Raw genomic sequence first — 13,615 nt, 5'->3', positions numbered from 1 at the left:
GCCAGATCCATGGATCTGCGGAGTCTCTGTTTCCCCGCTCCATAAGTTTAGACTACCGCTCCGACTGCTCCGGGAGCGGAGTCAGGAGCGGGAGGGTCTCCGAACACGCCCTAAAGCTCCAAAGGAGCGCTCTAATGGTGGTTCAATGTTGAAATAAAAACATACTATTTAGCTTAATGGTCAAGCATCGCCCATGGCCTCTGACCCACCTAAAGTTATTACTCGTGTGGCTATTCCGGATGTCTCTCGTTCCCACATGCATGTTGTAACACCTTCTAATTCTTCTCTCATTCTCCGCTCAATTTGATAATTTCATCACCACATATCTAGTGTACTAGGCTAGTGCTACCAGAATGTTAAAATGAATAGAACGATATATAGTATCCCATGGGGTGGCATATATATACAAGGAAATGATCATTCACATGAGTGACAATTATTGGTGAACATTCAATTCCTTTGCCAATCAAAATCAAATGAACAGGAAATTTGTAATAGATATGAGTAAATGCTATTTCAGATAGGATGGTCTAAATATGAATCATAATTTGTGTCCTCAAAGAGGACAACTCAGATGCTTCTCATCCAAGTTATTTCGCTAAGAGCAACTCTACCAAAGTTGCCATATGTCCCGATCGCCATAATAATTGTCAATATGATGATTTTAGGCCAAAATGAAACTCTAGCAAAGTCGCCAATATAGGTGCTGACGGTATAATTTATAAAGCTCTTTCCATAATGACTTCGTAGCCTCCGTATTTGGAGACTAGGGAGTCCCAATATGAAGCTTGTTCCATAATCAACCGCTAGCACAAGCACGAAAGTCTTCCTGCCCATGGCACGGCCGGGTTTGAAGCAGCAGCCGTATCTCGTGTTTTGATTTATCACCCACCAATTAATGGAGCGACGTGGCCAGTAACCACATATCCATCCACCGCTGCCCCTCTCTTCTCCGGCCGCACTGGTCTTCTTTGCACCAGGTCTTCTAGGGGCGTGTTTATATATATATTTCTACTGTTGAGGCTCTTTATGCAGTTTGTGCTGTGGCACCTGTCTTCCTGGTTTTTACTGCTGGGTGCGTACATGTTTGGGTTCTGTACATTTGACTTTGAATGAACAGGTGCCATGACCTCTTAAAAAAAATAGAGAAACAAATGTATCAGAGAGCGGGTCAAATCTTCATCATGAAGATTAACTAAAGAACGAGAGGGACAGAAAGGGAGGGGGTGGTTAATCAGTCATACAAACCTTTAGACTATCTTGCCTGCAGGGAACGAGACAGCGGCAATAATTGGTGCAACAATTTAAGGTGAACCCTCCAAGAGACACAGAAGCAGAACCGATTCCTATCCTAGCCATGGAGCTCTTATCTTCCAAAATACTTGCTTCTCTCACCATACTGACGATGTGCACCACCGCACTCGTGTCAGCCGCTGGTGCGCTGCCATCAGTTGAACAACAAACAGGGGCACTTCTTGCCTGGAAAGCCAGCCTCAGTCCGCAAAGCCAAGACGCCCTGCAATCCTGGGGCAACATGTCAGCACCTTGCCGTTGGCGGGGCATCCGGTGCGGTGGGTGCCGGCCGATGATCACCGCCATCTCCCTGCCGGGGATGCGGCTGAGAGGGACACTTGAGTCTCTTGACTTCTCGGCGTTGAGGACCTTGGTGGCCCTTGAGCTCTCGCACAACGAGCTTACCGGGAGCATACCTGCGAATATTAAGCTCCTCAAAGAACTCCATGCTCTCCTCCTGCATGACAATCAGATAAGAGGTTCAATTCCACCTGTTTTAGCAAATCTAACAAAACTGCGTCTCCTCATGCTCCATGAAAACCAAGTCTCTGGTGAAATACCAAGGCAAATAGGGGAGATGGGTAATCTCGTGAGCCTCAACTTGTCAAACAATTACTTGGTTGGTCCTATCCCTTGTGAAATAGGTCGCCTTAAGCATTTGGTTAAATTAGATTTGTCCAGCAATGACCTTTCCGGCCTAGTTTGCTTCAGTCCAGCTAACTCATCCATGCAAAATCCTATGAATAATTTTTCATCTCGGCCTACTGCAAAAGTAAACTTAGAAAACATAAATATGCTATCATTATCACGTAACAACTTTAGTGGTCCCATTCCCAAAGATATAGTGAATTTTTTTAACCTACAACACTTGGACATAAGCCAAAACAACTTTTCAGGTTCAATCCCAAGCAATATATGTAACCTGACCAAACTCACTACCTTGTACCTTTATCATAACCAACTTTCTGGACACATTCCTCGAGAACTGGGTTATTTAGTGATGTTAGAGGACTTGAGGCTCAACAACAACACACTATCTGGCTCCATTCCAAGCAATTTATGGAATTTGACCAAACTTACTACCTTGCACCTTCACCGTAACCAGCTTTCTGGACACATTCCTCTGGTTTTGGGATATTTGGTGAACATAGAGGACTTGCGGCTTAGCTACAACACACTAACAGGCTCCTTCCCAAGAAATTTGTGTAATTTAACCAAACTCAAGATCTTGTACCTTGGCCAGAACCAACTTTCTGAAAATATTCCTTGGGAACTAGGCTATATGGTGAATTTAGAGGACTTTCAGCTCAGTCTGAACAACCTAACAGGCCCCATCCCAAACAGTTTAGGCAATTTAACTAAGCTCATTTTCTTAAACCTTAATTTCAACCAATTTTCTGGACACATTCCTCAAGAAGTAGGCGAGTTAATGAATCTGGAAATGTTTGGAGTTTCTTTGAACAATTTATCTGGTGCATTGCCATCGAGTCTTTGCGTGGGAGGCCGACTACAGTTTCTCACCGCTAATGGTAACAACTTGGTTGGACCCTTGCCAACAAGCTTGCTAAGTTGCACGAGCCTAGTCAAACTTCGCCTTGAAGGAAATCAGCTTCGAGGAGATATCTCCAAGATGGGAATTCACCCGAATCTTGTCTATGTTGATATCAGTTCAAACAAACTATTTGGTCAATTATCTCACCACTGGGGTGAGTGTTACAAACTTACGATGCTACGTGCCTCGAACAACAACATTACTGGAGTCATACCACCAAACATAGGGCAGTTGTCTCAGTTGGGGATACTTGATGTTTCATCAAATAAACTTGAAGGGCAGATTCCACTGGGAATTGGCAATTTAACGGTGTTGTTCAACTTGATCCTCGGTAATAACCTGCTCCAAGGAGGCATACCTAAAGATATTGGATTGCTACAAAATTTGGAGTACTTGGATTTATCATCAAACAACCTAAGTGGGACGATACAAGGGTCAATTGAGCATTGTCTCAAGCTTCACTTCCTGAATTTGAGCCATAATCACCTCAATGGCAGCATTCCAATCGAACTAGGAATGTTGGTAAACCTACAAGAATTGTTGGATCTAAGTGACAATTCATTTGCTAGTGCCATTCCAAGTCAGCTGGGTGGTTTGAGCATGCTTGAAGTTTTGAATCTTTCACACAATGGATTGAAAGGTAGCATCCCACCATCATTTCAGCACATGTTCAGCCTCCTATCCATTGATGTGTCATTCAACAAATTGGAAGGGTCAGTGCCACAGAGTAGGTTGTTTGAAGAAGCTCCAATCGAATGGTTCATGCAGAATAAGCAATTGTGTGGTGTAGTGAAAGGTTTGCCTCCTTGTGACCTTAATCAAAGTGGTGAACGAAAAAAGAAGCCCAGAGCTATTTTACTAGCTATAATACCTGTTGTTGTATCTTTTCTATCTATCATGGCACTAGTAACTTTGCAATGTAGAAGGAAGAAATCCAAGGTGGAATGCGCAAATGAATTGCGACAGACAAAGCTGTTCGCCATCTGGAACTTTCACGGAGGAGATATGTACAGGCAAATTGTTGACGCCACAGAAAATTTTAGTGACGCTCACTGCATTGGAATTGGAAGTAGTGGGTCAGTATATAGAGCTCAGTTACCAACATGCGAGATATTTGCAGTAAAGAAGATTCATACAATAGAAGATGATGAGCTATTTAATCGTGAAATAGATGCCTTGATGCATATTCGGCATCGCAACATTGTGAAGTTATTTGGCTACTGTTCTGCTACTCAAGGAAGATTTCTGTTGTATGAATACATGGAAAGAGGAAGCTTAGCAGCATCTTTAAAGACCAAGGAAACTGCAATAGAATTGGATTGGACAAGGAGGTTAAATACTGCTAAGGATGTGGCCCATGCTTTGTCTTACATGCATCATGATTGCTTTGCGCCGATAGTCCATAGAGATATAACAAGTAACAACATTTTGCTTGATCTGGAATTTAGAGCATGCATCTCTGATTTTGGTATTGCCAAAATATTAGATGTGGATGGGTCAAACTGCACAAGGCTTGCCGGGACAAAAGGATATCTTGCCCCAGGTAAAATAATATATATCTATGTTGGTTAAATCAAATTGTTGTTATGTTTATTTTTGTCACTTCGACGGATGTCTTGCATAGTGTTATATCTATTTTCACATCAATAATGAAATGATTAGCATAGATCTTCCTAACTGTTGCAGGAAGTAGAGTATTACTTATTGGTTTGTGTAAATTTAACCAATTATACAGTTAAAAACTAGTATATTACACATATTTTGTTCGACCATGCTATCTTTATTGCTGTCTCTACAATCTAGTACATACAAGAACTCTCCCGGGTGCACATGGTTAGTACCATGGTTGGTGGGCTAGCCAGCCCGGGCTAGAGCCTCGCCTTCTTACTTTCGTGTCGCAGGGAATAAGTCTTATTATCCCTCCACACCGCTTTTTTCAGTACATAAATACAGAAGGTTATTAAAATTAACTCTTTATTATTGACTTGGCAGAGCTTGCATACACAACAAGGGTGACGGAGAAGTGTGATGTCTATAGTTTTGGCGTGCTCGTGCTCGAGTTGTTCATGGGACATCATCCGGGTGATTTTCTTTCGTTCCTCTCGTCCATGGACAAGAGAAGTACAATACCCAAGAATTTGCTGAACACCCGGCTCCCATTCCCTAAAACTGAGATTGCAAATGAAATATTCAAAGTGATTGCCATCGCTGTTCGGTGCATAGAACCTGACCCATCACACCGTCCAACGATGCAGGATGCAATCAAGGTGTTCTCTGCAGATGAAGGGCCCGGTAATCTTGATTACCTGCACACTGACATCGGCATCCCTGCTTGTGGTATTGAATGTTCTTAGCACATTGGTGTTTCTTCCTTTGCACCTTTTGATCAGAGACTATAATTAGTCATTTTTATCATAGATAATTTTTGCCTTACCCTCAAACGTTGTACAGTAGGAGTACTATACTTTAAGCTGATCAGTCCTAGTTGGCTGGCTATTTGCTACTTCTAAATATTTGTATAGCAATGCAGAGAAACTTTTTACTACTAGCTACTAGATAGCTGTAAATATTTATATAGCTGCTGACTCGCCCTATTTCTTCAAAAAAACAAATAAATACTCCATTTGCATCCTCTGTTGGAAGGACTGGGAGCCCATTCAAGTATTCAACTGGTTATTTCCTGTATCTTCACCGCCATGACCTACTTTGTTGCCGGCCGGTAAGCTCACTGACGCTTTTGGAAAGCTCATTATCAAATGCAGCCTCCTGGTGCGTTTCTTCTAGTGGAATTCAGATTGACTTTAGCTAGGCTGCAAATTGCTACAGGTAAGCGACTGGAATTTGATTGTTCAGGTCGCCATTGATCACCTACGATAAAGAATGGACTGTTCTTTTTTTTTTTTCTGTTATTGCACTTTTAGCAGTTTAGCATTGGGCTATTTTTCAGTTTTACACTAGCTTATATCCCATTAGGATGCCTCCAATGTACGTCGGCCATAAGTCCTAAAAGGTGGACCTTAGACTACTTTACGCATTGAGGAGATCGACTGTAAGGGCGTCTCCGATGTGGGCATAAGGTCGTCTGTAAGGCACCTTAAGTAAACCTTAGGCGACTTTACACATTGTGAGCACAAGAATCAACAGCGCCTATAAATACCCCCAAAAATACCTCATAACTACCACAAAAAATAGCCCATGCGGAAATATACATACAAAATATGGCCCAATTGCACAATAAATCTAGAATGTAAACTCAATGCTTAACATCCAACAAAATAGATAAAACATGACAAATACTAGAAATAAGAATACGGAGATAGAAAAGTGTACCAAATCAATGGTTTGCCTCCCATGACCTGATCATCAGTAGAAGAAGAACCAGCACCTTCAAGACATCAACAGTATAATTTCATAAGAAAAGGCATAGACATCAAGCGAAATAATTATCATTGATACAAATCTGAAAATCTACCACTACAACTAGCTAAAACCCCTTTGCGAGAACTCTAGGATTGGAAACGATATGAAATATCATTATCGTCATTCGTCAATACTCGTGAATACGCTCTCGGGTTCCCCTGAGCTGAAACGATAGGGTGTAGACACTTCCGTTGCGGGCGATAACGAAATGGAATTGATAAGTGGTGATAACGAAATGCATCAATTTGGGTTCAGTTCAATACATACGCATCTCTATTTCAATTATGTTCAGCTTCGATGCATAAATTCAGAAAATAGTTGGTGTCTCAGATCTCAGCCGAAGAAATTACTTAGCGTCTTACCGAGTCGGCGAGGCGAGCAGGCGAGCAGCAGCAGTGGTGCGCAGAGTAGCTGCGCGAGGAGTCGGAGTTCGTCGGTTTCCGCGGCGCAGTGGAGGAGGCAGATGGCCGGCGGCAGCAGTGCGGCGGAGGCCGGGGTCGCCTGACTGCGAGGCCGAGGGGGCAGGAGCGCGAATCGGAGTCGGCGTTCCTCGACATCGGCGGCGCAACAGAGGCAGGGCCGCCGGCGGCATGTCGGTCGGGGCGGAGGCCGCGGAGGCACCTGACTTCCGAGGCCGAAGGGCGGAGGGAAATGCGCGGTGGTGCTAGCGCGGAGCAGCCAGCCGGCGGGGCGGCGGCGGAATGCAGCAGCCGCGCGGCAGCGTGTGCGATGTCCTTTTTTTTTTTTTTTAAATTGTTTTTCGAGGGGTGTGTGGCAGCGTGCTGGCTGTTTCCAAAGGAAGCTCCTCTTTTTTCTTTTTTGACATCAATCTAAATGGCCCTGGATTTTCGTTTTTGCGATTAAATGCGGTACATAGGAGGTCCCTGGATTGCCCGCTTGCTGCTTGTTCATGAAAAACCAGTAGCTTGTCCAAAATAAGAATGAAAAAAACAGTAGCTACAGGTTTATGGAAAAGCAACCATTATCTGTTTTTTTATTGTCTCAAAAAGTTAAAATATTATCTTTTTTTAATAAATTAAAGAATTGTACTTTCAAAAAATGTTCATGATGTAAAAACAGTTTATGGGTTTGAAAAATGTTCACATACTCTATAAATTTAAAATGTCCATGAGTTTGATTTTTTTAATGAATTCAGAAAAATTATTTTAAAAAGTTCTTGAATTCATAAAATAATGAAATTGGAAAAGATCATGAATTACAAAATGCACAATTTTTTCAAAATCACTTATTTTTATATTGATTATTTTAAAAAATATTCAGAAAATCATGAGTTTGAAATATAATACCTCCGCTTTTGTGTTAGATACATCCATATTCGAGCAAAATTACGAATTAATAGGGGACAGAGCGAGGATTTATGAATTTAAATCAAAATAATGTAAAAAAGAAAAGAATAAATAAAAAATCAAACAAAAACAAAAGTAGAAAAGCTGACAAAAAAAGGAGAAAAAAAGGAAAAACACCGACCAGAAAGTTCTAAAAGTTTCATAAAACCGGTTCTGAGAACCTTTACGTGGGCCAACCCACTTCAAAGAGTGTTCGCTAGTGGGAGGTCCTCGCTATTGCCAAATAGACAAATACTCCCTCCGTTTCAAAATATAAGACCTTTTAGAGATTTCATTAGGAGACTATATACGGAGCAAAATGAGTGAATGTACACTCTAACATATGTCTATATATATCCGTATGTAGTTTACAGTGCAATCTTTAAAATGTCGTATATTTAGGAACGGAGGGAGTATAACCCAGCTAGGAGAACAATAAGATGGGAGTAGAAAAACCTGAGGCAAGTAATGTTGCAAGCCACGAGTTTGAAACAGTGTCAGTTTCAGCTCTCTATTTTGAAATCTTTTTTCTTAATTTAAGAAAATAATAAAATGGAAGACGAAAAACATCCTTTTTTTTATTACCGCTCTCATAATCATTCAGTTTACCAAAGAGCACAATACGTCAACGGGACTTCTCTAAACAGCAAGGTTTTGGCCGTAAATAATACATGACGAGCTAATAACAGAAGAAACACAGGAAAGAAACGTAAGAGGGAGCTCCCATGAAAATCCGGAATCTGATATTTCCCATCGGACCCTTCACCGGTGGCACCAACATTGTTCCCGATGTCTTCTGTTCACACTGGTTCTAACGTTCTATTGTTTGTGCTCTCATTCTCTACTTAGTATGTATATGTGACCATCTCCTATTTGATGTACCAAGCTAATGCTGCCGACATTAAGAAAAGTTATACTAACATCTTAAGATAGAATGGAAATATGAAGGTTGTATTCTGCTCGAGGAAGATGCGGTGGTGTATATAAAGGGCTATGGCCTAAAAGCACTATTGGTGGAAGAAAGAAAAAGGTTGGTAGGCATTCATTTTTTCCATAAACTGAATGACATGGGCTGCACTAGTTTTGGCAAGTTTTTTTCACCTCATAATTCTTGAGAATCATAATTCTGAGAAACTGCCCGCAGAATCGTCTGGCCACAGAATTATGTGTCCGGTTTTTTTTTCTGTAATTCTAGCATGTAATTGTTGTATGATTTGTATGTTGAAATGTCTGAAACGCCCCTAGATTGAAATGGAGAAGGGGCGGCGACAGCGCACGGTGGCGGCCCGACGGCTCAAGAGCGGGATGGTCGGGCGTGGAGGCGTCGAGATGTGGCGGCCCGGCGGGAAGGAGAGGAGGAGAAGGGGTGGCGGCGGCGCAAGGTGACGGCCTGCCAACGCAAGAGCAGGGTGGCCGGGTGGGGAGGCTCGAGATGTGGCGACCCAACGGGATGAAGAGGAGAAGAAGGGGCGGTGGCGGCGCAGGACCGGGGTGGCCGGGTGGGGAGGCGTCGAGATGTAGCGGCCCGGCGGCACGGGGTGGTGGCCCGACGACGCAGGAGCAGGGTGGTCGGGCGGGGATGCGTCGAGATGTGGCGGCCCGGCGGGATGGAGAGGAGGAGAAGGGGTGGCGGGGGCACAGGGTGGCGGCCTAGCTGCGCAGGACTAGGGTGGCCTGTCTAGGGAGGCGGCAGCGCAGGGTGGCGGGGATCTGACGGCTGGCGGCGGCACTGGGTGGGGGAACGAAACGGGCGGCACCAGAATTGCTAGGTTCTCATAATTCTGAAATGCACTATTAATTCTGGTAATTCTCAGATAATTCCTGGGAAAGAAACAAGTTCTTTTGTGACTGTAATTTTCCGGACAGTAATTCTTCAGAACTGGGTCAAAAGAACTGGCCCCTAGTTGTGATAGTAACTAAAATTATGCGAACACACTTTTCCTTTGATTATTCGCCTAAGTCTAGATTTGGTGTCTAAGCACAAAACTGGATGGTGGTTTCGCTAACATGGAAATCTTAGTAAGCAGGATAAGAAAAAAGTTAGAAAAACCATCTTGCGAAGTTTAGCTCTCCCTGGACTTTGGGAATGTAACATAAGTTGTACATATCGCCAACATGATGCAAGCCTTCCATGTTTTTTTTATAAAAAAAATGTCCAGAAAACAAGAAATGTGGAGAAAGCAAGTCCAGAAAACAAGAAATGTGGCAAGTCCCGATTTTAGAGAAAAAAAAGGGACTAAAGTGTTGCCTATATAAACCCTCGCCCCTTCCCACCCTCTCCTTTGTTTTTTGGGTGTTGAGGTGTGACCATGCCATCCTCTTGCCACTCTAGTTCATGCACATGAGGTGTTCGATGAAAAGCCTGAGCCACACTACTTAAGCTTTCTCCTCTTCAAGCTCGACCTTCAAGCTCCATTTTCCTCAATATTTGTCTAGGTTTGGCCGTGCACCAACTGCACAAGTGTTTTAAAAGGTTAGCTACTTCATCCTTTCATCTGTCACTGCCAGTTTAGCTCATTTCAAATGCTCTAGAAGTAGAGTGATTTGTGAGGGAGTCTCCACCATATATGAGAGAAGAAGAATGTCGATTGTTGTTGTGGGGGTCGCTTCTCCTTCTTCTCCTTGTGCTAGATATTTTTTATGCACTAGGGGAAGTAGGAGTAGCGACCATCATCGACGGTCGAAAAATCAGGTGAGGGAGTGTCCACCATATATGAGAGAAGAAGAATGCCGACTGTTGTTGTGGGGGTCGTTTCTCCTTCTTCTCCTTGTGCTAGATATTTGTTATGCACTAGGGGAAGTAGGAGTAGCGACCACCATCGACGGTCAAAAAATCTGTGAGGAAGTGTCCACCATATATGAGAGAAGAAGAATGCCGACTGTTGTTGTGGGGGTCGTTTCTCCTTCTTCTCCTTGTGCTAGATATTTGTTATGCACTAGGGGATTGTCCCTTTGTAACAGATGAGTTCTCGTTCGAAACCGTGATACTTCGAGAGAGATTGTTCGTTTTGTACACGAAGTGCATCCAGTTTTTGTTGTAATCTATCAACTTTTTAGCACATGCTACGTGGATGAAATGATGATACCATGCCAACATTTAACATTTTCAGAGTTCATTTGTAGTGCTTTTCAATTTCAGGGTCAACTAGCTCAAAAAAAAAAAGTAAATGCACGAAAAATACCGAATAAAATCAGAAATTGTTGAAAAACATTAACTAAAATGAATGAATTAAAAATAATCAACTAAAATTATCAAAGTGCTTATTTATTAAAAAGAATCAAGTAAAACATTAACTAAAAAGAAACAAAAAAATTAACTGAAAAGAATTTTCATATAGTTTTTTGGTTAAAATCTTTAACAGAAAACTAAAATAGAAGAGGAAAAAATTCAACGCAAAGAATTCAAATTTGAAAAATTAAATATTTAGCTGTAAGTAGAAAAAACAAAATAAATAAAGCAAAGAACAAAACAAAAATAATGGAAACAAATTGAAACTATATGAGAATTTATAGAGAAAATTCAACCCAAATTCAAAGTGATTACTTTCAATTTAGGTTGAATTTTATATCTAGTTTCACATATATTTTCAATTTTTAAATTTAGAGTGCGTTTAGGCCCGTAAGCCTGCTTTAGAGAGGAGCTCGAAAGAGCACGCACAACGATGCTTATAAAGCACTGCCGGCGCTCCTCGCTAGGTGAGGTGGGACTAAAGGTTAGCACTGCGTCGCGCCGGAGACAGCCCAGGCCTTTAGTCCTGGGTCGTGGCTCGAACCGGAACTAAAGACCACCTTTAGTTCCGGGTCGAGCCACGACCTGGGACTAAAGACCATCGTTTCCCGCCACTCCGCTTGCCGAAAAGGGGTCTTTAATCCCGGTTCGAGCCACGACCCGGGACCAAAGCTCCGCCTATATAAGCGGGAGTTGGAATTTTGTGATGTCCAAATCGCAGTTTCGATCTCTTCTTCCTCCTCGCGACTCGGACGAACCCTCGACGCCGCGAGGATGCCTAACTCTTCCCCGACGCCGTCGTCGTCTTCGCGCTCCTCCCTGCCGCCACCTCCCTCGCCGACGTCGTCATCGTCGTCGCCTCGCTCGCCGCCGCCGCCTCCCTGCCCTCTCGGTAAGCCCCCTTCCCCTCTCCGGCCCGCTCCGATAAGCCCCCTCCCCATCCCGCTTCGGTAAGCCCGCTGCCCTCCAGGCGCCGCCGCTCCCTTCCCTCCCGCTCTAGGCACCCCAAGGCTGCTGTCATTTTGATTTTAGGGCCATCGATCGGTTCAAGATGTCATCTTGAGATGCATGTTAATTAGAAAATTAAGATATGTTTGTTGAAGATCTTTTGATGGGCTAACTAGAAAGAAGGAAAAAAAATCCTGTTTGTAAATTTCATGTAAGTAGGCACATTAGGTTTGAATTAGACAACCAATGGTTTCAACCAATTGGCCCAATGGCGCATCCCGCGGAGCAGCCAGCCGGCGGGGCGGCGACAGAATGCAACAGCCGCGCGGGAGCAGAAGGCGAGATGCGGCAGCGTGTGCGATGTCCTTTTTTTAAATTGTTTTTCGAGGGGTGTGTGGCAACGTGCTGGCTGTTTCCAAAGGAAGCTCCTCTTTTTTCTTTTTTGACATCAATCTAAATGGCCAGAGCATTAGCGCACTCGACTGGCTCGCCCTACTCCGGATTGCCGGAAAACCACCCCGTCCAGAAGACTTGGGCCGGTCCAGTTTCGTTGCCACCGATTTCGGCGTGGTGATGCTAGCGAGCAAAAGCACACGAGCTGCGAGCAAGCGGGGTTTGGACCTGCTCATTAGCACTTTCATCGATCCTGGTTTTGAGAACCTTCTACCTTCTACAGGTTTCTAGTCGGTTTTTTGGTTTTGGGGACTTTCTAGAATTTTTCCTGAACCGTCTTTTTTTCTTTTTTTCTGTTTCTGTTTGAAAAAATATTTTAGATTTTGAAAAAATGTTTTGAAATTTGACAATGCGATAGATTTGCCGGGATTAGCAATAGAATAGTAGGTTCTTAAATAGATTAGCCGGGATCGCTAAAGGGGAAGCCGGGATCTATTTAAGCACCAGATCGCGATATAGTAGGTTCTTAAATAGATTAGCAATGCGATATTGTTCACATCTATTGACTCGATCTGGTGGCTATCAGCGCTTGTGTTGGAAGCCGACGTTGTGGCTTCGATTCCTCTTGATGCTTCGATTTTCGTTTTTGCGATTAAATGCGGTACATAGGAGGTCCCTGGATTGCCCGCTTGCTGCTTGTTCATGAAAAACCAGTAGCTTGTCCAAAATAAGAATGAAAAAAACAGTAGCTACAGGTTTATGGAAAAGCAACCATTATCTGTTTTTTTATTGTCTCAAAAAGTTAAAATATTATCTTTTTTTAATAAATTAAAGAATTGTACTTTCAAAAAATGTTCATGATGTAAAAACAGTTTATGGGTTTGAAAAATGTTCACATACTCTATAAATTTAAAATGTCCATGAGTTTGATTTTTTTAATGAATTCAGAAAAATTATTTTAAAAAGTTCTTGAATTCATAAAATAATGAAATTGGAAAAGATCATGAATTACAAAATGCACAATTTTTTCAAAATCACTTATTTTTATATTGATTATTTTAAAAAATATTCAGAAAATCATGAGTTTGAAATATAATACCTCCGCTTTTGTGTTAGATACATCCATATTCGAGCAAAATTACGAATTAATAGGGGACAGAGCGAGGATTTATGAATTTAAATCAAAATAATGTAAAAAAGAAAAGAATAAATAAAAAATCAAACAAAAACAAAAGTAGAAAAGCTGACAAAAAAAGGAGAAAAAAAGGAAAAACACCGACCAGAAAGTTCTAAAAGTTTCATAAAACCGGTTCTGAGAACCTTTACGTGGGCCAACCCACTTCAAAGAGTGTTCGCTAGTGGGAGGTCCTCGCTATTGCCAAATAGACAAATACTCCCTCCGTTTCAAAATATAAGACCTTTTAGAGATTTCAT

The 13,615-nt window shown here is 42.4% G+C and overlaps 1 protein-coding gene across 1 annotated transcript; it reads right to left on the bottom strand.

Annotated features, from left to right (window-relative positions):
- Positions 1 to 472: 472 nt before the first annotated feature.
- On the bottom strand, positions 473 to 11,781 carry LOC123397191. The gene is made up of 5 exons (XM_045091838.1): positions 11,595 to 11,781; positions 6,628 to 6,999; positions 6,176 to 6,230; positions 1,249 to 1,750; positions 473 to 1,132 (listed from the first exon to the last, which is right to left on the bottom strand). Exons 1-5 carry the CDS (start codon positions 11,779 to 11,781, stop codon positions 1,028 to 1,030), a joined length of 1,221 nt encoding a protein of 406 aa, XP_044947773.1. The 3' UTR covers positions 473 to 1,027.
- Positions 11,782 to 13,615: the final 1,834 nt, after the last annotated feature.

Source organism: Hordeum vulgare, chromosome 5H, assembly GCF_904849725.1.
Source record: "Hordeum vulgare subsp. vulgare chromosome 5H, MorexV3_pseudomolecules_assembly, whole genome shotgun sequence".
Lineage (NCBI taxonomy): Eukaryota > Viridiplantae > Streptophyta > Magnoliopsida > Poales > Poaceae > Hordeum > Hordeum vulgare.
This window is presented reverse-complemented; position numbering and strand designations above follow the sequence as displayed.